At 37.3% G+C, this 23,918-nt stretch overlaps 1 protein-coding gene across 17 annotated transcripts in view; it reads right to left on the minus strand.

Annotated features, from left to right (window-relative positions):
• The window catches only part of Dock9 (dedicator of cytokinesis 9), a 288,524-nt gene that overhangs the window by 92,179 nt on the left and 172,427 nt on the right, over window positions 1–23,918 (minus strand). For 16 of the 17 annotated variants that reach the window (XR_011707424.1, XR_011707425.1, XM_071611604.1 and 13 more), the window contains exons 10-21: window positions 20,693–20,767; window positions 19,358–19,498; window positions 18,680–18,880; window positions 18,168–18,290; window positions 14,237–14,319; window positions 13,551–13,673; window positions 3,947–4,026; window positions 3,672–3,859; window positions 3,467–3,532; window positions 2,199–2,291; window positions 704–827; window positions 150–271 (exon numbers count right to left, since the gene is read on the minus strand). Coding sequence is in view for 15 of the 17 variants with exons in the window: in XM_071611604.1 (XP_071467705.1) it covers window positions 150–271; window positions 704–827; window positions 2,199–2,291; window positions 3,467–3,532; window positions 3,672–3,859; window positions 3,947–4,026; window positions 13,551–13,673; window positions 14,237–14,319; window positions 18,168–18,290; window positions 18,680–18,880; window positions 19,358–19,498; window positions 20,693–20,767 (1,419 nt within the window). In the remaining 2 variants the exon portion in view is untranslated. The remainder of the gene's footprint in view (window positions 1–149; window positions 272–703; window positions 828–2,198; window positions 2,292–3,466; window positions 3,533–3,671; window positions 3,860–3,946; window positions 4,027–13,550; window positions 13,674–14,236; window positions 14,320–18,167; window positions 18,291–18,679; window positions 18,881–19,357; window positions 19,499–20,692; window positions 20,768–23,918) is intronic. The other variant, XM_071611603.1, reaches the window with a different exon arrangement.

The raw sequence follows: 23,918 nt of genomic DNA on the forward strand, positions 1-23,918 counted from the left end.
CTGCCAATATTTACATGATAATGAATAACAAAAATCAAAACGCTGGAAATGGTAAAAAGTTTGTGTGCTACTTTGTGTTGTTGTTTTAGTTGTTCTTTAATGTTTTTTTTTTTAAGGAACTGAGATAAATTAGTCTTCAAATCCCGTACCCTGCCCATCCCAAGCTCCTGGTAGCCAAGATAGCCTGATGGAAGGTTAGCAGAAACAGGGATGTGCTGCTCATTGGTCACCACTCTTCCATCCTTCAAGAGAGGCAGCCAGGAATAGCCCACTGTTGAAAACAAAGAACAAAAACCCACTCTCAGTATGCAAAACCTTGTGAAAGAAAGCCAAAGTAATTGATTTTTTTTCCAGAACTGTTAATACCAATCAAAATAAGAAATTTAAAAGACTAACTATGATTGCAGGATATTTTCTAAAATGTACTTTGGCCTCAGAATTGAAAAATTCCTTTTATTCTGGCCACAGCAAAAATGCAGCCAATACTAATTCTGCCCACTGCCCTTTTCTAAGTACAATACTTTATTGGCTGGGTTTTCTAAGTCATCTTTCGGTTTAGTTGCAGTTATGTTTAGTTGCATAAATTTATATATGCAACCCAGGAATGCTATTTTTGTGTTACCTACAAATCTCATACAAAACAATGCAAGTTCAGAATCAAAATCAATTTAAGAATCTAGTGTGGAAATGATTAAACATCAACCTTGTGTTTCAACAACATCCTTCTTCTTTGTACTTCCTTTACTTGAGTTATCACAGCTGACATGGAAGAATGTGAACAACAAGTGGTGCTTTTCATGTAGCTGGGTGGGCAATTCTATTTTAATCTGCAAGGAAGACAAAATAACAATCTTTCCAACATTATAAAGCATCAAAAATTCTTACAAAAGTGGAGATATGTGTACAATGTACATTTTGTTCTCCAAACTGTTATTAGCGATTGTATTCAAAGACAGCTGAGCTGTAAGCAGTGCCAAGACAGAAATGGATCCTGAATCCACTGCCCAGAAACAGAAGAGATAGATGATGGACATTGCAAATCTACAAGAACTGGAAAGCACAGGACTCTGACCATTATGCTAACTTAACACAACCAAAGCATATGAAAGACCAAGTTAGAACATTTCAAAGTAGATTTGAATAGCAGCTTTTATGAACTACTGTTGATCCTTGAATAACATGGATTTGAACTATGTGGGGCCAATTACATGTATAATTTTGTTTTCATTTTATAGTGCTAGAGGTTGAATTCAGGGCCAAGCACGTGCTCCACCAGTGAGCTACCCTGCCCAAGCCCTATGCAGAATTTTTCTGGAGATTCTCAACAATTTGAAAAAACTTACAGACAAACCATATAGCCTAGAAATATTTTTAAAATTAAGGAAAACATTAGATATGTTGTGAATGCAACATTTACTACCATAAGATATACATAAATCTCTTATAAAAAGTTGAAATTTATCAATTTATAGACACATTTACAGACCATACATGGTGCCATGCATAGCCAAGAAAAATGTAAACAAACATAAAGATGCAGTAAATCATAACTTCATAAAATTAACTGTGGTACATGAGTAGGTAATCTCATAGACACTTCCTGTTGCTATTGCAGTGAGCTCAAATGTTGTATGTTATCTGCTTAAAACACTATGTGACACTCATCTCTGTAAGAGGTTTGTCTCTCCAGTAAATTGTGTAAGGCAGTAAAAAGTGGTTCTCATGCATTTTCCCCAATGATAAAAAAGGAAGACTCTCAGGTCCAACAAATGCAATTATACTCAAATATGAATTTGAAAGGAACTATGCCAGGATATTAACTGTGGTAGTAATGGTAGGACTATGATTTTTTCTTTTCTATGTTACTTGCATTTTCTAAGTATATATACATATGTAGGCATTTATGTATTTACTTATTTATTTGTTTGTTACTGTGATGCTAGGGATCAAACCCATGGCCTCATGCATGCTAGGTAGGTGCTGTTCCACTGAGCTACATTCCCAATTTTTATTGTTTAACAGAGAAGACATTAATTATTAGGAAAAAATATTTAAAACAAATATTTCAATATTCAGTTCTATTGCTATAATTTCATTATGGCATGCAGCTTCTCTTTACTTTTGCTATAGCAAGCAAATAAGTTGAAATATCCTTTAAAACTGTTGAATTGGGTTTTCCCCTTGAAAACATCACTTACCTCATCATAAAATTCTGGGTTCTGGTGATGGTGTAAAACCGCAGCAAAGGCGCTTCTTGTGAATACTGGGCCACCAGGTCTGCCATAAATGCACTGAAATAAGAGTTAGCAAGGGCAAACACAAGGGTTCAATTAGAGGAGTAAAAATTTAAACTCAGATGCATTGTTAAGAAAGTGGTGTCCTACAGCAAAAACAACACAACCTCCTCAGACAGATTTCTTCTGCCTAGGAGACTACTGGCTTGCAGGCCCTCCCAGACCACCCACCTGGGCATCTCCAGGACTATTTTCCTGCTCCCGTTCCCACTGCACCCCATAGGCTAAGGACTTGCTCACAATTCCCTTTTATACCTCCACCCCTGCCCAAAAGACCTTTGCCCTTGTGTTGCACCAAGCAAACTCATGCATCCTTCGAAATCTGGTAACTCCTTCTTTTGTGTCCTCTCAGCATTTTTCCTCACTAATTATTCAGTTTTGTATAAAAATCTATTTCCATACCTTCTGTGTGCCCGGAGCTTTTTCTTCATGTTTGAGTTTCTCACTAAGCTGTAAATTTCTTGCAGGTAGATAATATATTCCTTTTTTTTTGTCTCCTTCCCTTTTTGGAAGGTCATTTTAACACAGTAAAAAAATTGAGCTCTGTAGCTAGACTTCCTGGATTTAAATCTCATTTCTACTAATGTATGTTATGAGCAATTTATTCATATTCTGTGCATTACTCGTCTAAAAATATGGATCTGAATAATATCTAACTCAAAACACTGTTATGAGAATTAAAAAAGTTAAGGTACACATAAGAGCAGTGCCCAAAGTACAAACAGTATTCAACAAATGTTATCTAAAATCCACTACTATTGTACTGCTGTCCCATGATATGCATTTAATTAAAATCATTTGTTGATTATTAATTCCATATCAATATTACTAATATCATAATTCTTAATACCCATATAATGCCTGCCTCATGACATGTACACAATACGGATTTACTGAATTGTTAAGAAAGTGGTGTCCTACAGCATAAACAACATATGTATAAGAAATTTCATCCCTAAAGAGAATAACAAAATAGTCAATTAGGAGCCAGCATGTGCGTATTCCATATTCTACAAGGTTCAGCATACTTAGTTATATGATGTAACACCATATATTTTTGGTTTATGTCAATTAAAATTGCTAAATTTGTTTAGTTATACAACAGCATGCAAATGCACTTTTAAAACGGAAAAATCAGAATATGCAGGTGAATATGCATTAAAAAATCAAACCTTTAGAGGCTGAGAGTCTTCCTCATCTGAATCTTTGAATTCAATGCAAATAGCAATATTTCTGGCCTGTGGCAATATTAAAAGAAAATAAAATAACAAAAAATAACAACAAAAAGTTAGAATACGTAAATATAAAAGTACAAGGGAAGTCAAATCCTAAAGAAGAGTTTGATATCAAGAATGAAACTGCAATCTTCGCACTCACCTTGGCAAAAGACTTTTGACTATCATATTTCAAGTATTTAGGATAAACATAAAGATGATTGTTGTAGACAGTGTAAGGCTGAGTGTGTTTTGGTATGCAGGGCACAAATTCCTCTACTTCAAATGTGATTGGAGTTTTAGTACAGGCTTCAAATTGCTTCATGGGTATGTATGATGAATTCACATAATCTGAAAAGATATTCAGAACAATTCAACTAAAGTAAAAACCAATCAAACAAAAAACTTGTCTGTTTACTATATAGAACTTATACTTACTAGGGAAATCCAAGGAAACATTATCAATTGTAATGTCTAGATTGCCTAAAATCACTGGGAGTTTTGCCATCTTCTCAGGTCTACAAACAAAAGAAGAGCACATCAAACACTTATAACTTACTAACTACGAAACCTAAATTCGAGAGCAGCACTTCCAAGAGAAGTGCATTTATGAAGCAAGCCACAAAAGCAGTTATATTTTCTAGTAGCCACTTGAAGAAACTGTAAAAAGAAAACCAGCAAAATATTATTATTATTATTATTTTGCAGTATAGGGGTCGGACCCAGGTCCTTGGGTGTGCTGAGCAAGTGGTCTACCACTGAGCCACATCCCCAACCTTCGGTAAAATTAATTTTAATACTATATTTAATTTAATCTGACAGATCCAAAATATTACAATTTCAGTATATAATCAGTATAATAATGTGCAAAGTCTTCAAAACCAGGTGTGTGCTTCTCAGTTCAGACTATCTATATTTCAAGTGCTCAACAACCAAATGTGTCATAAGCTACGGTGTTGAACAGCATGGGTCTAGATAAAGAACACCAATAAAACAGTTAGAAAGTATTATTTAGAACACTTATTTAGAACCATCAACATTCAGAATTAGAAATCATTAGGCCCCAATGGCTAAAAAAATGCTGGGTAGAAAGTAGACACTACTCAATGAAACAGTTGTTTGTCTTTGATCTGACTCAATCCAATACAGGCATTTCCTCTGATGTTCCTGACAAGCACTGCTGCTCTCCAACCTTTCCCAGTGGCAAGGAAACTTTCCATACAGCCATTCCCATGGCAGGCTGCTCTTCCTCTTAGTATAGTGAAATTTACTTTCCCCAAGCATCTGTTCCTCAAGGGGGCTGGTTCTGTCCCTCTATCTGTCAACCACCTAGAGCCCCACATTCTCAAGTCCTCCATTCTTAGCACTTTGGTGCCTTCTTTTAATGCCACTTCTCTCCCTGAAGAACATGCTATTAAATCATGGTGCAGAACTTCACAGATTAGGAGCTGTGTAGTCTGACCAGCTGGAGTAGAGCAATTGTCTGGTTTGAGCAATAACTCATTTACTAATGCAGCCCCAATGTCATTACTTTTGATAACCACATCACCCTAGTGACCCACATTAAATTATAAATCACCTAAAATCTCAACATCTGTTTTCACATGCTTTATTATCATGCTCATCTCTGTGCCCTGTCTTTATACAATTATGATTTTGGACTTCAGAATAGGATTTTATTTTACCTAATGAAATTTCATCTTTTTACATTTGAGCCATTTCTAATTGATCTGAATCCAGAGTCTAAGATCTAATGTATTAAATATTCCTAAGAGCTTTAAGTCATGAAGACATTTAATCAGTACATTATATCCTCATAAACATTATTGATGAAGATACTGCACAGAATATTGCTAAGAACAGGCTCCTTCTCAAATCTCCAGAGGCCCCTTTCCAGATGAACACTAGTCTGTTAAACACCCTTCCTGGTGTCTGATTATTCCAGCAACTGAACAACGCCTACTCACAAGTGTAACACTTTTCTGATTTGTTCAAAGGATATAAACATGATAAATTCATTCTGCCAGGGCCTTGCATTTCTCTACTTCACCAGCTTAGCAACCTTTAAAATAGGGAAGAAATGAGGGAGGTAGGATAACTAGCTCAATATGACATGACCTATTCCTAGAAGACAGAATGCCACCACATGGCTCTTCATAAGCCACCTGTTTAACAATTTCTTTCAGAGTGTTGCCAAGGAACGTAAGAGCTTAGTGGCCAACAGACTCAGCATTTGGTTTTGATCCCATTTTTTAAAAGTTCCTACTTCTTATTTTTAAAGAATCCTCTGACATTACTGCTGTCCATTAAGCAGTCTCACATGAAAAATTCTCAGTATATCTTGGAATCTTATTTATCTGAATTAGGACCTATAAAAATTTGAAATTCTTGCTTTCTCAGCCCATCCCTTCCTGGTGCTAAGATGCAGAATCTCTTTCTCTGAAGGTCTCTCATTTCCACTTGTCTTATATTTGCACATGAGTTTAAATGTGCAATTCACTGAAATCCCAAGAGATACAATAATCAGGAAGGCAAGTCAATATCTCATAAGTCAATAAATTCTTTCTTTGGTTAAAAAGAGTTCTAGCTAAGAGATCTCCAGGTACAGTGCAGCATCTCCCTGCGTTTTGCCTCTATGGCCACTGTGAGAGATGTTTCACACAAACACATGGTCTGTCTTTTCCAGCAGGAGAAGGGTTAGTGTTTCCTCTACAGTCACTTCCTGAGAGCTCCCAACTACATCCCAAGCGCTATGTATTACCACAATGGTATACATCACACAAAGTTCTTTAGCGGAATTGACCCTCAGATGCATGGGATTTTATGCAGGTGAAAATTTCCTGGCACATATTGCCCCACTCCACCTCTTTATTTGAGCAATTTAGCATTGCAACATGCCAGAAAACACTGCAATCCACAAAATCTTATAAAAACCTATGACATTGTGTCTGCTTCCCTGAGTTTGAAATATTCCATTTATTTTTTTTTAAATATTTTTTAGTTATATATGTATACAACATCTTTATTTTTATGTGGTGCTGAGGATCAAACCCAGTGCCTCACACATGTGAGGCAAGCACTCTACCATTGAGCTACAGCCCCAGCCCAAAATATTCCATTTATTATAAACAACAGTTTTAAAACTAAGTATCCAAGAGTAGTGTTTTTTCACTTGCTCCTTGTTATTTCCATCTAGGAATGATTAGGCATCTTCTTTATTTTAAAAACATCACTCCAATATCATCCACATTTAAATTTTTGAGAGAGCTAGACTTCTAAGCAGACAAATTTTAAATAAACAATCTTCACTGGAAATATTTCTACAACATATTATGTACTTCATACCTAAATACATCTATTTCTTACTGTTTCCTCTCTACTGAGATCTTTTCCTTGCAGTGCTGCTTCTATGCGGGCAGTATTTCCAAATGTTTCCAAGCACAGATCTGAGCTCAGTCTATACCACAAGGCTTTGTGAAAGCTGTTTACCAGCTTTAAGTTTTTAAAAACATGATCTTAAACCTATTTCAAAAGTTTATGGGTGTTGTTGAACCTGGCTTACTAAAAATCAAAATCTCTGCTGCCATTTTTTTATGTATTTCCAAGTGGTGCTGTGAATGCGTGTGTGCCACATGTGGTGAATTCTCTCATTACTGGAATCAGATGTTTTTTGTTTTTAGTGCTAAAAAAGTCTATATTTTATGTAAAAATTTATAAAATAATGCTTGAACATGAATACCCATTTTAAAACTGAATCAATCAAGTAAATGTGTGATATAGATGTACTTAAGATATCTGGCACCTGGAAAATGCTCCTGTCTGTGTGTAGACTTAGGTGCTAGGATCAACCTTTTTCTTAGGAAAAGCTCTTTCTTCCAACAGCAAGAACATTCCTGCTGACTCAACAATTTTCACAGAGGGAAGGGGAATAGAATCACAAACTAGCAGTCATCCTGTGTCCCTGGACTTGGGGTCCTTCCCTATGTATTTCTGAAGCTTGGACCTCTCTTTCCTACTTTCTGGATTGTTCCATTACAATGGTTAATTGGCTATACAGGCATGCTTGCTGATGGTGAATTTAATCTAATAGCATTTTGTAAAAGGAAATAATCCCTAAAAGCTGTGGTATCATAAAACAAAAACACCAACAAAAAAAACCCTTCTATTTCTGGTTGCTCTGGCTGGAAGGTTGAATATTGAGTGTCCGGAGAGGTCAGACTGCTGTCAGGGAAAGTATACCAGCACTTTTCCTGAGCAGGAGCCACCCCCTTCAGTGGAGGTTGATCTCCACCAAACTTAAGATTCACTTCAAATATAGAAAAAGTTTATGTGATCATATGTATTCAAAAGCATTAATTCAAAAGCATTTTAAAAGAATCATCTTAAAAAAGCATAATGGCCCCTTGGACATGGATATGTACCTGAATATATTCATGGAAAACTGTAACTTCCAATTGTAGACCATGGGGGATAGAAAGGACAACATTCAAAGTTTCACATTATATCAACATTCCAGGAGAAGCTGGCTGCAAAAGGGCGCAGGGGTCCAGGGGACTGAAGTGAAGCTTGGAGACAAATGTTTGGCTTTGTACACAATGTTTCCTTTGTTGGTGCATTACTCAAAGGACTCAAATGGGGATTTGCTGCTTTTGTGGTAGCTGTAGGGGCCAAATATTATCTGGAGTCCCAGAAAAAAGGATAAGAAGCCATCAATGAAGATAGTGCCTGGAAACATCTTCATGATTTCTTAACTCTTATAAAAATAAGATTTTTTCACTGTTGTCTGAGTGTTTGTTCTAAGTAAGAATGAGACTAAGGTTTTTAGATGTCTGTTTATTTGTATATACTAGTAAGGTTTAATAAAGTAAGAAAAACATAAAAAATAAAAAGAAACATATGATTGAAAGAAATGACATGTTTTTGTTTAAACAAAAATCATTTATAAAGTTATATCTATGAGAAAATCCAATAAGCATTTATCAAGTGCTCAAGATGTGTTACAATGGACACTATACTCAGTACTATGGGCAAAGTATAAGTGAGATATACTTCCAGTCCTCAAGAGGCCAAAACCTCTTCATATTGTCAACTACTTATGACAAAGGAGGATAATTACTCTCATGCAGCATGTACAAATCTCTACCAGAAGGTTTAGTGTCTAGCTCTACTTAGAAGCAACAAAGGAGACGAGACCAGCAGAGAAATACCACTCTAACATGGCCTTTTATTCATCATCACCACTGCTCTAGGTGGCAGGGTTATTATGACCCACCCTTAAAAAGAAGACAAGACTTGGGCAAAGAAGCCAAGAAACTTGCCCCAGGTCTCCTCAAAAGGATATGAGCTATGGATTGAGTACTGAAAAATGAGGAGAGTTCTCTCAAAGAAACACAGATTGATAAGGGACATGCATGCTGTGTTTGTAATCTGTGTGCTACCAATGGGAAAGGATGGGGACACAATTTGGACAGAGGAAGAGTATGGTAAAGTCAAGGTCCACAGTAGGTTTGAGAAAATCAAGTAGTCCTACCTAGCTTGAGTACAGTGTCAACAGAGTGAAGCAGGGGTGAGAATGTAAAATGGGGATGCAAAGAAAATAAATGTCTGAATACAGACACCTAAAAACCCTAGTCACATTCTTACCTAAACGACCTGAGGTAGTAGCATTTAAAAAGGTCTACATTTTAACAAAAATACTCCATTTTAATACTTATGCCTTTGGATTTCCAACAGAAGTTAAAGATAACACCAGGATCAAATAAAAATGTAAAATTTAAAACCCCAAGTCTTTCTTCTAGATACAAATATTTTCAGGGCACATATGTCAGCTTTACTATCCGTCTGATAGAACTGTTTTGTTACTAATTCGGAACATATCCAGGGATAATTATCTACAAGGGAAAAGGGAAGAAAGGCTTAGGAACGTTGGCAGCAATTCTGTAAAAACTTGGGAAGTTTTAAGAATTTTTTCTCATATATATTTTTAAATCACAGGAGCAGAAACAATAGCTTGGATTTAAGCTGGTACTCAGGCTACTGACATGAGATATTTCCCACAAAGAAATAAAGTGGAAAGAAAAAGAACAATGCTAAAATTTTGGTATATATCCTATATGACTATTTTTATGCTTGTTCATCTTTCCTAGCTGTTTGCCTGTTCATTTCTCTATTTGTATACAATATATATTTTCTTCTAAAAAATAAGGACATAGGTACAATTTCTTCTTCTTAATCAATTATGTTTACCTTCTTCTGTGATCTATTTAACTATAAGCAACTAGCTTTTCAAAAAATTAATTTATTATTTATAAGGAAGGTTAAAAACTTCCAGAAAAAAGTAAAAAAAAAAAAAAAACCAAAATGACAACAATTACTATATGACAATAAGGTATATATAATACATTTCCCATGATCATTATGATACTTTTTTTTTAAAGATGCTAACTGTGGTTCATGTTTATAAACCTGAAAAATCAGAAATATTCTATCAAAAATTGAGGTAAAGATCTAGTCTATGGTTCACCTGCTCAATAGGTTATTATAATATTCATTAATAGGCATTAAAATTATATTTATAAAAATTTATTAACCTTCAGGAAATGCTTGTTATTACAGAGAAAAACATATGCTTAAATCTATATAAATATATGTATCTAGCATGACTATAACTCCATAAAGTACATATAAAGAAAATACTCCTTCAAAGTTCAGCATGGGGGCTGGGGCTGTAGCTCAGCAGTAGAGCACTTGCCTAGCATGTAGGAGGCACTGGGTTTGATCCTCAGGACCACATAAAAATAAATAAATAAAATAAAGGTATTGTGTCCATCTAAAACTAAAAATAAATATTTTTTAAAAATTCAGCATGGTCCTCTGTGAAAGGTAAAATTAGGAGTAAACCATTTCTCCTCCTCTTACTCTTTTGCATTTCCCCAAATTTCTATGATGATCATGTATTATGTTTATAAATGAAAGAACCTCTTTTAAGTATAAAAATAAAGTGCTGTTCTTTCATTTCATCTTCTAAGAATGGTAGCAGATTCACAGAAATCTAGAAGCACTCTCTGACTAAGCCTTATGTCCTTACCAGGGCACACTGCTGTTGGATGGTGACAGCAGCAAGGGCCACCCTGTGGCCCAGGAATCCTGGGAGGCTAACCTAGCAGTCTTCATTCTTTACCTACCTCCTTATGGACCCCTGCTTCAGTGACCTAAATGTGGGGGTAAAGGTTCATTTAGAAGCAACCCAATGGGTGTGTACTGTACTGCTGAACTGGCAAACCTTATAGATACAGCAGAGATAACTACCTTAGTGATAGCAAACTGAGGTTTTATTTCTCATTAAAGTCCCAAATAAACAGAAAGGCAATCAAAAACTGTAGAATCACATAATCAAAGGACTTTAAGAATCCTTCATCAGTTTCAAAGAGACCTACCTGGATCCATCTAAGATTTCTACCTTTTGAATTCTCTGACAGAGACTGCACATCATGGAAGGCTGAAGCCACCTGCTGACATGGGTGTGCTTAAATTCTCATTAATAGTACATCTCTATAGTTTTGGAACTTACTGAGCCTCTTTCTAATATCTATGTCTTTTCTATTCTTCCACTGAAGAAAGAGAAGAAAAAAGTTTAACTGAAGTTACAGAAAACTAAACAGCCATTCTTGATTTTCAGGCAAACTGATAATATTGGTATTTTGATATTTTATTTTCAAATAAAAATATGAGTCATTATTATTTATCTATGGCTATTATTTACCTATGAGTACCCACTCTGGGCCATTCCTTTCATTTTATTTCATTGTTATTCTGAGAGCTCAGCTAGAACAACTCTAAAATCAATCTCCCCATAAAAGAAATCAGTTTCACAGGTTCAGAAGTGAACTTATTAGGATGGAGCTACAAAAGAGCACAGGTTAAAAATACAGACCCTCATGTCAGATGCAGTGGTGCACATCTGTAATCTTAGCTACTTGAGAGGCTGAAGCAAGAGGATTACAAATTTGAGGCTGATGTCAGCAACTTAGCAAGATATTGTCTCAAAATAAAAAAATAAAAAGGCCTGGGTATACAATCAATCAACAAATATACAGAAAAATGTACATCATCTCTAGCAATTAGAGAAATGCAAATCAAAACTACTCTAAGATATCATCTTACTCCAGTAAGAATGGCAGCTATTATGAAGACAAACAACAATAAGTGTTGGCGAGGATATGGGGAAAAGGTACACTCATACATTGCTGGTGGGACTGCAAATTGGTGCAGCCAATATGGAAAGCAGTATGGAGATTCCTTGGAAAACTGGGAATGAAACCACCATTTGACCCAGCTATCCCTCTCCTCGGTCTATAACCAAAAGGACTTAAAAACAGCATACTACAGGGACATAGCCACATCAATGTTTATAGCAGCACAATTCACAATAGCTAAACTGTGGAACCAATCTAGATGCCTTTCAGTAGATGAATGATTAAAAAAATGTGGCATATATTCACAATGGAATATTACTCAGCAATAAAAGAGAATAAAATCATGGCATTTGCAGGTAAATGGATAGCGTTGGAAAAGATAATGTTAATCCCCCCAGAAAACAAATGCTGAATGTTTTCTCTGATATAAGGAGACTGACTCATAGCGGGGCAGGGAGGGGAAGCATGGGAGGAATAAATGAACTCTAGATAGGGCAGAGGGGTGGGAGGGGAAGGGAGGGGGCAGGGGTTAGCAATGATGGTGGAATGTGATGGACAAGTACATGTATGAAGACATGAATTAGTGTGAACATACTTTATATACAGAGATATGAAAAATTGTGCTCTATATGTGTAATAAGAATTGTAATGTATTCCGCTGTCATGTATTTAAAAAATAAAATCGATTTTAAAAAAAAGGCCCGGGGATGTAGCTGAGCGGCAGAGCATCCCTCAGTTCAATCCCAAATACTGCAAAAAAAAAAAAAAAAGAGAGAGAGAGAGACAGAGAGAGAGAGAGAACGCCCCTCAGGCACACTGACTTCCACCTACTACCAGCTATGTGATGTGGTAATAATACCGCTTAATCTCTTCATGAATTACTGTTATAGATTGAAATGTATCCTCCAAAAAGATCTGGCAAATTCCTAATCCCTGAATGAATGTGGCTATATAAGGAAACAGGGTCTTTGCAGATATAATCTGTTAACACAAGGTCTCTCTAATTAGCCTGCTCCAATGTGGCTAGTATTCCTCCTAAGAAGGAAATCCAGAGATAGGAACACAGTCACATGAACACAGAAGCAGAGACTGGAGGGCATTTGGCCATGAGCCAAAGGATGCCAGAGGCCACCAGAAGCTAGAAGGGACAAGGAAAGATCTTCCTCTAAAGACTTTTGAGGGTGTGGCCCTGCCAACATCTTGATTTCAGGCTGTAAGCCCTCAGCACTATGAATAAATATCTGTTTCTTGAAGTCATGCAGTTCACAGCATTATTGTTATAGAAGTTCTATAAGGAAAATGATACTCTCATTATTATTAAAAGAGCATTTAGAATAATTCGTGCAAAAAAGTAAATACTATGTAAGTTGTTATCTTTCCCCCAATTCCCCATCCCTAGGAATTGTTTATCTCAGACTACCCACCTCTCTCCGGCTCCTTCCACCCTAACACCCAATCAGGAAATCAAACCCAGTAATTGTGTCTTTCTGATGTCACTTGAAGTAGCTCTCTTCTTCCTATTTCCTCTTGAGAGGGCTTTGCTGTGCCTCTTCTCAACTCTTGACAGAGCCCCTCAACAGATTCCTTTTTTAGGCACAACTCTACCCCCTAACCTATCCCTCTCAGCACCACCCCAAACATCCCATACAGAATTAAAAATAACCAGGTTACTCTGCTGGTTCCAAATCTTTTCTTCCTTCTGAAGGACTTGGGGAGATGTTCTGTGCCCATTCCCCATTCCCTCTGAAGTCTGAGGTGAGCAAGTTATGTGACTGTTCCCATCTCTCTCCCCCCACCATGCAACCTCTGTTTCTCAGGCGTGGAAACAAGTAAGAATTTAAACTCACTTCCGAAAGTCTGCAAGTAACTTGAGCATGTCATCATTCGATAGCTTATTACTGTCTTGCCTGTAGACTGCAGAAAATCTGGCATTTTTATCAAGGTTTCCAGATGCATCTTTAAACAATGTCCTGAAATAGCAAAACAAGATTCCTAAACTGGGTTTCCAAAACATCAAAATAAATTCATCATTTAACTCTGGTCCTCTGCAAAGCCTAATAACTATTCCATTGGCTGTAGTCAACAGAAACCTCATTATCTAAAAATATGGAAAATACTAATGAGGATGAATGTAACTAATTCAATTTACACAGAAAACAGTTCCAGCAGACAGGCTTGTGCATAGGAAACAGCACACACATTCAAATGCATAAGAAGTAAAGACCACAGGGAGAGGCCACTGCAGTCCTCCTCAACTGCCCCCAGCTGCCTCCTACTCCTAGCTGGAAGCATGTGGCAGGGACCTGGAATCCCTCTTGAGCTCACCTCCTGTGCACCCTTTCAGTGCTAGATGGCTACGCTTTGTCCAACACCTTTCTTCTGTGTAAGTCTGCTACATGATTTTTCACACTTAGGCTTGCTTACTCTCAGCTTTACACATTCAGATCCTCTTTGACTTGGATAACAAACCAAATAAGTCTATCTACTTATCTACCTGTCTATCTATTTATGTTATAAAAGTTGTTCTCCTTACCTTGCTGCCCAAGCAAATGGCATTCTGTACTGTCCTAGTCTTTGGCATGCCTGCTTGGCATTCTTGAGCACCTTCTGGGCAACCTTGAAGACATCAGAATAAAGCCATGAAATGCTGAATCCTACTGACAGGAGAATTAAGATCTAAAGAGCCATCATCACACATTCCTTAAATCAGCTCTCACTGTAGCATCAGATGCATGGAAAAGCACATCCTGTAGGAATGAATATGGCTTACCCACACTCAGCACAGACTTCTTTTTTTAATGTACTCTATGATTTTCAACAATGTTGAATGATTACTGTTTTCAAAATGCATGTCTTTGGTCTTTGGCAACAAACATGATATTTCACAGACTTTCATTTGTATTTTTAACTAAGGGCTATTTTATAAGTCCAATGAATTATTAATAACTACTAAAATATTTGGATTCATGCTGAAATATACTGCATTACCAGAATTAAAGGAGAACATCAACAAACACACTAAACTTTCTCAGATCCTAATGTTCACCAGTTGGAGCAGATTCTCACAATTTAGGGGTTATTTATTAGTAAGACATTATTAGGTACAGACTTAGGCTATGGTTTTCAATTGCTGTGTTTTTGCTTCCTACATTTAAATTACTGCTACTTTTACTTCCTAATGATCGATTTTGGTTTGTTGTGAATTGACTGATTAACCCTTGAGTACAAAACAGGCATATTTGATTTTCGCCAAAGACATGCATGTCATATATATGGCAGGTCTATAAATGAGATGTTTGATTGATTCAGATAGGGTGGTGAGTTAAAAGAGTCCTTAACATTACTGAAGACATCAAAGTCAAACCAATTTTAGGAAATGTACTCTAGCATCTATGAACCAAAGTGGGTATGTCAAACTGCTGAGTCAGTGTCGTTGTTAGAAATGCAATCTCAGGGCCTGCCCCAACCATCCTGGATTAGAACCTCATCCTGAAGAAACCTGCAGTGACCTGTGTGCACCATCAGGTGTGAGAATCACTTGTTAGAACGCTTAGTAATAGAACAATAGAGTTAAGTCACCCTGAACCCAGCTGTATGTCTCCATAGGCCATTAAACCTGTCTGAGCTCACCTGAAAAATAAAGGGCTTGCATGATACTTTCATGATCTCTTCCAGTTACAAAACTTAATGATCCTCCCACAATCATACTATGGGAAGAACTGCCTGCTTGAGTGAACTGGACTCAAGTCCAGTTAGTTAGTGAGCTCTGAGGCATATGCAGTCCATGGATAAAAAATCAGTCTAACATTCCTGGAGAGTCAGTTTTACTTACACATTTTAAGATTCAAGATTTTTAGATTCTACTAGTAACATATATTTACATTTATATAGTAAAACAGTGTTTGCATAAAATTTAAAGCTAGAATAAAGCTTTGATAAATTTCACTCTTCCCTGAAGCAAATAAGGCCATCTCCAAACTCCAGTCTCATTCAAACTCACCAAGGGTGCAAAGATTAAAAAAAAACAAAACAAAACATATGAAAGAGTGAAAAATAAGATTTTGCTGCTTTGGCTTTCCCCCTACTCCTGTCTTTTTTTTAAATGGTAGATACTACAAAGACTTTTCATATAAACAAAAATTTATTCTAAGTGACATTCTAGACCATCTAGATGAAAAACAGGAAGAGACAAATTTGATAGAAGAAAATAATCTTCTCACTGTATCATCCCCACCAAAGCTTCTATGCTGATGTGAGATGGCTGAGTCTTAATTTCTGCTTTAATTTAAGGTAGGAAATTAATCTCTAGACGGGCTTTACATGGCATAAGTAATGAAAAAGCAGACTTCAACAGATGCTCAATGGACATTGGGGAGTGTGCAGAGTAAGGTTTAGCCCAGTGATATTGAATTTTTCACCAACATGCCAAATTTCAAATTGTGCACGTGGCAAGCAGTAGTAACAAGGCTGATGTGTACGGGCTTTGCAAGTATACTGCAACCACAGTTGGAAAGTAGATCTTAACTGAGCTTTCATTGATTATTATTCAAAACACAGAAGAGCTGAAAGAGGTTCTTATCCAAGGTTTAACAGCCTTGTTTTTAAAAACATAAAATGGCTTCTCTCCAGGGACCAAACTTTTCTCAGCTTTTATCAGCCAAAAAGGCTTAATGTTTGAAGCAATGAGCCTGGTAAATGGGCTTTTAGTTGACTGGGGCCATTATAAATCACGATGCCTTGCATGCTTTCTGTGATTCATGGTGTCTATAGCAATGGCTCATACATTATCTTTTTGATCCTTACCCAGTCCCTGAGAGGAAGGCAAGGGCAAATAGTAACATCATCCTGCACCCACAGATGGAATATCTGGGTGCTAAAGAGGTGATCTGACCAAAGTATGCAGGATAGTTAGGCGTTCTGCACCCACCCAGGTCTTCTGACACTTGGAGCCTATTCTTTAATGACCATCCTGCATCTCGGTGGACACATGTGACGTTTGATGGCCACAGTGATGAACAGAAGAAGAACTGAATCAACTTGGTAAACCTCAGCTGGACTCTCTAGTGTGTCCTTGTCAGTGTATCTAGGCTCTCTCTCAGATGACTACTTACAGCATTAAAAAATAGAGTTGGGAACAGAGGCACGTGCCCATAACCCCAGCCACTCAGGAGACTGAGGCAGGAGGATCATTAGTTCAAGGTGAGCCTGGACAACATGGTGAGGCATCATTTCAAAAAACAAAGTAACTAAAAGTATTGTAAAACTAGTAAGGGCAGCAACACTCAACAGCTTATTTTAACCTAGTGGCACAATGTGCTACAAAGTGATAGGAACACTTTAGCCACTATAGCTGTGGGACATTAAACAGGTAACCACAGCTTTGCAGGCCTTAGTTTTCTGAAGAATGAAAGGAGATCTTATATAAGATGGTTTCTAACATTTAACAATGCTGTGGATGTCCATACATAGGCACTTCCCAAGTAACAAACATCTCTTTGAAAATACAACAAATATATATCTTTGATGTTTCCCTAAGGTCCTATCACTTCTGTCACAATGACCTTGATCCTCTAACAAAAAACAAGTGAACCTGAACCACTGGCACCACTGGCCAGACCATCTGAGCCAAGGCCATCTCCAAACTCCAGTCTCATTCAAGTATAACTGGACTAGTACAATTCCAGAACCCACAAGACATATCAACAAGTGGAATGAACTCTGTTTGGCTATTATACAAAGACATATCAACAAGTGGAATGAACTCTGTTTGGCTATAATACAAGTACCTTCTAAGTTAGAAAGTTTACAATCAAGCTGGCACTTCCTTTGTGAAGTACTTTAGGACGTAAGAATAGACTAGTCAAACAAAGTATTTTATTTACATGCTGAACTACTAGCATTAAAAATTGGACACATACGGTTGGGGTTATAATCAGTAGCAAAGTGTGAATTTAGTATGTATGAGGCCCTGGGTTCAATCCCTACCACTAAAAAATAAAAAGTAAAAAAAAAAAGGAACACATAAAGTTAGAGAATAAATATATGCAGTATTCTACATGTTTTAGACTATAAGTATGGCTTACCTTTTGTTTTATTAAAAATCTAATATTTTGATTACAGTAGATGGGGTAGAGAGAGAAGATGGGAGGGGAGGGGAGGGGAGGGGGGATAGTAGAGGATAGGAAAGGCAACAGAATACAACAGACACTAGTATGGCAGTATGTAAAAACGTGGATGTGTAACCAATGTGATTCTGCAATCTGTATACGGGGTAAAAATGGGAGTTCATAACCCACTTGAATCAAATGTATGAAATATGATATGTCAAGAGCTATGTAATATTTTGAACAACTAATAATAATAAAAAAATATATAAAAAAGACCTTAAAAAATCTAATATTTTGAAATAAAGTCCTTTTCTCAGATTGCTTTTTATCTTCATAAAACATGAAAGTCATTCATACCTTAGAAGAGTCTGAACTTTTCATATATGGCTCAGCACAATGTGTGATGCTCCCCTGAAGGACTTTTTCAATTCTGGCCACAAGAAATATGTCTGGATGAGGGCATGTGACTGAAAATATCCCCTAGGAAAAAAACAGTTTTTCCTCAATAAGTAGAATTCACAGCGGCATTAAACAATATCATAACCATTAAAGCAGCAAAGCACAGTGAAACGGTCCAAGTTGTAGGGGGCATCAGCGTCCAGGTGATAATCAATAGGTGATCATCTGTTCAAAACGTCTGTTTGACAGGGGAGGCAGCTACAAAAAAGCTCAGAAAAAGAAATGAGAAACTAAAACCACTTCTCCCTCCATTTGCTTTTGCTGTCTAATTACATATTCTATCCATATAATTAACAGTCCAAGCTACCTCATTTGTGCATTACAAGGTTTCACTTTAGCATTTTCAATGTTTTTGTATATCATGTGCAAAATAATTCTGAGCATATGAGTGCTGGGCCCTTGTTCCCCACCTGCTTTGGATACTGCATGGCAGCTGCATGAAGGACGTCCTGAAAGGCAGGTGGACTCTGGCTGCCATTCATCAGAGGTGGGGATGTGGGAACCAGCATCTGCCGCACTGAGCAATGATTCAGGTCCACGTGGAAATCAGCAGAAATCTTTCTGTTGTACTTTATGTCAAACAGGGACAGGGTAACAAAGAAAGGCTCTACCTGAACAAAACAGAACAATCCAGATAATCACTGAGGTTCAAATGGTGGGAGAAAAAGAACACTGCTGTCAAAGAAGAAATTATGAGATCTATTTATGATTGTTGCCATAAATTACTACTATAGATAAACAGCCTTGTTTTTTGTCAGAGAATTAGGTTACAAAACACTTTAGGAAACAAAACAATTATTTTAACTTTGTATGTTTTGCTACTTAATGTATCCGCCACAAAAAACAGACAGTTGCTCTGCCTTAAGCATCTAAGATGAAATCTGCCTGCTTGAGCACTGAGCATACTACCATCCTTATCCTTTGTCACAAACATCCTGTCCCTGTAGGCTGCACAGCCCTCCAAAAGCATCTCATCTGCACATTGCACCTCTAGGACTTCACATCCAGGCTGCACTGTCCTGGGAAACCTGTCATATCTGAAATCTTTGAACATTAAAAAGATCTTTAATTTTAAAAAGGAAAATTACATTTGTAGTGGGTCCTTCTTCATTTTCAGCAACACAGCATTGCAAATTGAAAGATAAATCATTGCACTTGACAAGAATTCTTTTACCAAACTTCTCTTCAAATGGCTTTACTTCTGGTTCAGCTGATGGGAAGTCAAGCTTCTTTAAAAGAAAATGTAAATATATGAATGCATTATTATCCTGCTTTAAAAATCCATTATAAATGTATCCAAACAAAACTGCCAAAATATATGGAAAAGTTATATACACTCATTTATTAACAACAGTGTTACAAATATATATATATATACACCTTCAAATGTGTATACACACCCACACACAAATAAAATGGGAATATTAATCAGTCATTAAAATGAAGAAAATTCTGACAATATGGATGGACCTTGAAAATACTGTGTTAAGTGAAAGAAGCAAGACACAAAGGACAAATACTGTATGATTCCACTCTTATGAGATTCCTAAAATAGGCAACTTCATAGACACAAAAAGTAGAACAGAGGTTACCAGGGGCCTAGGAGAAGGAGGAATGGGGAATTACCATCTGATAGAGTGTTTCAGTGCAGGAAGATGAAGAAATTCCAGAAATGGATGGAGACATGGTTGCACAACAATGAGAATGTATTTATTGCCACTAAACTGTATACTTAAAAATGGTAAATTTTATGTTATATATATTATATCACAATAAACAAAAATTGTCCAAAGTTAATGTGGAGGTGGGAGTGGGAGGGAGGTTAGGAGGTTCATGAAGAAACAGAAAAATACTTATTCAAGTTAAATAGAAGTTTTATTAAAAAAAAAAAAAACAACAAACCCACAAATGAAGAGGGAAAATACCCAGGTTAAAATAGAGCAGAACCTTTGTCCCTTCTGGGCAGCTCTCTGTGGTGCTCACTATCCTGGGCAGCCCTGAAGGTCCTTACCACATGTGCTTGGATTTCACTAAGACACAGATGTGCATCACAGCACTGTCAGGTTTATATCTGGGACTGAGTCTGGCTGCTCAGGAGTTATCACTGTCTCCTGGTGTCTGCAGTGATACTTGCTATTTTCTAATGGTTACCTTAACAGGCAAATTATATGATCTTTGTGGACTTAAGAATGTCTTCAGCTAAATCTCAATATTCAACAATCTACTGAGTATCAAACATTCAAAATAATTATGCTATGATGATGAGAACACAGGTCATTTTAATTTTTCTTCTTTTCTCCAAATTTTCTACATTGTTACACTGCTTACCAACCCAAAATAAATGAAGGAAACAAACAAGCATCAAAAATTTTCTCCTCCCCATCCACTTAGTTTTAAATCTTAAATATTAAAATGGTTCTTACCTGGGCATCTGGGTCTAAGTAAAAAAGTTTAACTCTGCTTTCACTTTTCAGTTTGATTTCTGCTTCTCTGGTACTCTGATAACAAGATAAATAAAAAATACATTAAACAATATCCAGAAGTATCCAAAAGTGTTTGAAAGCTTCCCCATCATTTAGATTCAGGCTGTTAGACAACCATGCCCCCCACCTCTGAAAGAAAGCTGCATGTCAACAACAGATACACTAAGATGCAAACGGCATATGATGCAAATGCTGGGGGGCTGGGGGTGGAGGTCATATGTGAACCCCGACTTTATGAGGCCAGCAGCCAACTGTGGAGTCAAAAGCAATCCAAAGAAAGCGCAAGAGAATAATTAAGCATCAAATTGTTAAGAAAGGCTGCATAAAGTAACAGATTTCTGGGATGGGTTTTGAACAAAGGTGCAGAATTTAGATAGCTAGGGGAAAAACATGGACATTCCAGGCTGACTGCACAGACAGATGGACAGACAATGAGGATGGAAATAAACCCGGGCAATAGACAGGATTAAATAGGGTCCAGTCTAAGACTGAGGATACAAAAAGATAAAGAGGAAAAGGAAGGAATATATTTTGAGTGGTAGAAGAAAATCATGATAGGTTTTGAAGGATAAGATGCAGATTCATTCATTCAATATCCATTGAGCACCTACTTACTATGTGCCAGATGCTGGGGACAGAAACATGAATGAACAAAGTTCCTACTCAGAAGGAACACCAGTGGGGAGACAATAGATAAAGGAGTGAGAATGACAAAAGAAAGCATAAAGTACGGTGGGCGCTCACCTGGACTAGGAGTGACAGTCAGAAAGGACCTCCCACAGAAGGAGACCCCTCCTGAAGGACAAGCACATTTGGCCAGGAAAGGAAAGGAGAACATTCCAAGAGGAGGTACTACAGGTGCACAGGGACAAGTCACAAATGGTCAAGTTGTTCATAATAACTGAATGGTTGGGCATGGTGGGGAAAAGGAAAGAGAAATGAATCTGGGACTTGTTTGCTAAAGAAAATGGATTTCATTTAGAATTCAAAATATCCCACGACAATTTAACAAGAATAAAATAATGACTTCTGCATTTTAGAATCGTTACTTGGGTAGGTCTGGAGCAATAGAATAAACAAGGTAAGGCTAGCAGGCCCCCAGGATCTTTCCTGGATTGTCACAATAGCCTCCTAGTCTAACACAACAATGCCTTTAACAAATCCCATGTTTTACCTTGGGTAGCCTGCTGAATGGTAATGCCACAAACTGAGAGAAAATTCAGGCAAAAGAGCAAGTTTGTGGAAAAGGTGATTAAAAAAATGGAGCTTGCCTGCAGGGTTTTCAAGTGGAAACATACAGTAGACATGGGACTTAAGCACAAGGCAGAAAACAAAGTTAGAGTTACAGACTCAGAAACATCAGCATGCAGGTGGAAAGGAAGTCTTGGGCGGGGATGATACTGCCGGGGGAGAATGGGAAGGTGAGCCTGGGGGCTACACCAGGGGCTCCGACACTGAAGGGATGGCAGAAGATAAACCATTAAGGGAAACAGATGAATGGAGATGTGAGATGTGGGATAAAACAGATGAGACTTCCAAAGAGATTCACATGATAGAAGTCATCTCTAACCTTGCTTTTTATCCGGCTCGGAACCTCTAATCCATAGCCTATTCTTGGCAGCCATGGCTTTCTATTACTCTCTCAATCTCCATAATAACTTCTGTGGAGTGAGAAGAGATTGTCCTCTCCCATCCATTACTTTCCTGAGTCACCTCTCAGCACTTGGTAATGGGGCAATGACAGCCATAGCGGGGAAGATGTCCTATCCTCTCTGCTGGTAGCTGAGCAAAATTGATTATTATATTTCTAATCAAGTCTATTGAGAAATTAAACATCATCTTGATTTTCTCAGCTCTAAAATTGCTTTAATAGATCCTTAGCAATGACCCAAACTGTCATAACTATACTTAATTAACTCTCTATGTCCAAATGAAATGGCCACTAGAATACTAAGAAACTGGTTCTAGTTCTAATTCAGTTGTTAACCAAGCCCTGCAAGCTAATGAGACTCTCTAGATTGTTTTCATTTCTAAATAAAAAGTCTCTTGGCCCAGCAAAGTTTATTCTGAGGCTCTCTGAAGGAACATGAAGGCTTCTGGAGGACAAGGGCATTCCTACAAATGTCCTGCTCATGTTTTCAGGGTACAGCATGGGGCTGGTGTAGCCCCCTCCATACAGGAGATGAGATTGCTTCGTCTTGCTTATAACTTTTCCTAATTTTTCACACAGAAAGAACCAGAACATACACAAGGGGAATCTACTGAACTGAACCAAAGAACTTGCTTTACATTGTACTATGTTTCCTAATAAGACCATCAGTACTAGGAGCTGCAAGCTACCACAAACAGTATATTCTACTTCTGAATCCTCTGCTCGAGTTCTTCGACTAAGGCAAAGACTATGATCTCAGATGCTACCATGGAACAATGGGTTCTTAATGCAGATGCAATTCCTGGTGCCTTTCTGAAAGATGCTCCTTGTATCAAGTTGACTGTGCTAGTTTAGGAGATGAGAAATTAATAAAGTAAGAAAAACTGCTATGGGCTCCATAGAATTAGAGGACAAGTAGGGATGCAGGCACCTACAAGAAACAGCAGCAGCAGCAACAACAAAACAACTAGTAGCCAAAATAGACACATAACATCCTAATGTTGCCACTAACATCCAATGAATTCATAGTCTTCATCAGAAACATGCCTTCTTGGGAAAGAAGGGACAGCTTTAGATGAATAATAACCTAAAAGCTCAATCTACTTTACATACATAGTTCTGCTGTGGGCTAGATAAAAAGCAAATTCAGCTTCTTTTAATGTTCCTTCCATCCCTCCCAAGGCTAAAGATGATGCACTGAACAGAGAAGAAGCCCAACAGGGGCTGAAGGAATTACCAAGGGAAGGAAGCATTTACTACAATTTAAAAATTCAGAAAAGATGTCTGCTAAACTGTCTGGGTTCTGACAAGTTCTGCTAGTTTGGCACTATGGCCCTTACTCAACCCCATTGAGACTATCAAGTTTGAGATACCATGCTCTTTTATTTAACTGTGGAAGATTTAACCGGAAACATAAGTTCATTCACTTAAAAAGAATTTAAGGATATAGGAAGAATAATTTTGGATTAAGAAAACTCTGCTTCTCTTTCAGAACCACAAGGGGAGACTAAATTA

Source organism: Marmota flaviventris, chromosome 4, assembly GCF_047511675.1.
Source record: "Marmota flaviventris isolate mMarFla1 chromosome 4, mMarFla1.hap1, whole genome shotgun sequence".
NCBI lineage: Eukaryota > Metazoa > Chordata > Mammalia > Rodentia > Sciuridae > Marmota > Marmota flaviventris.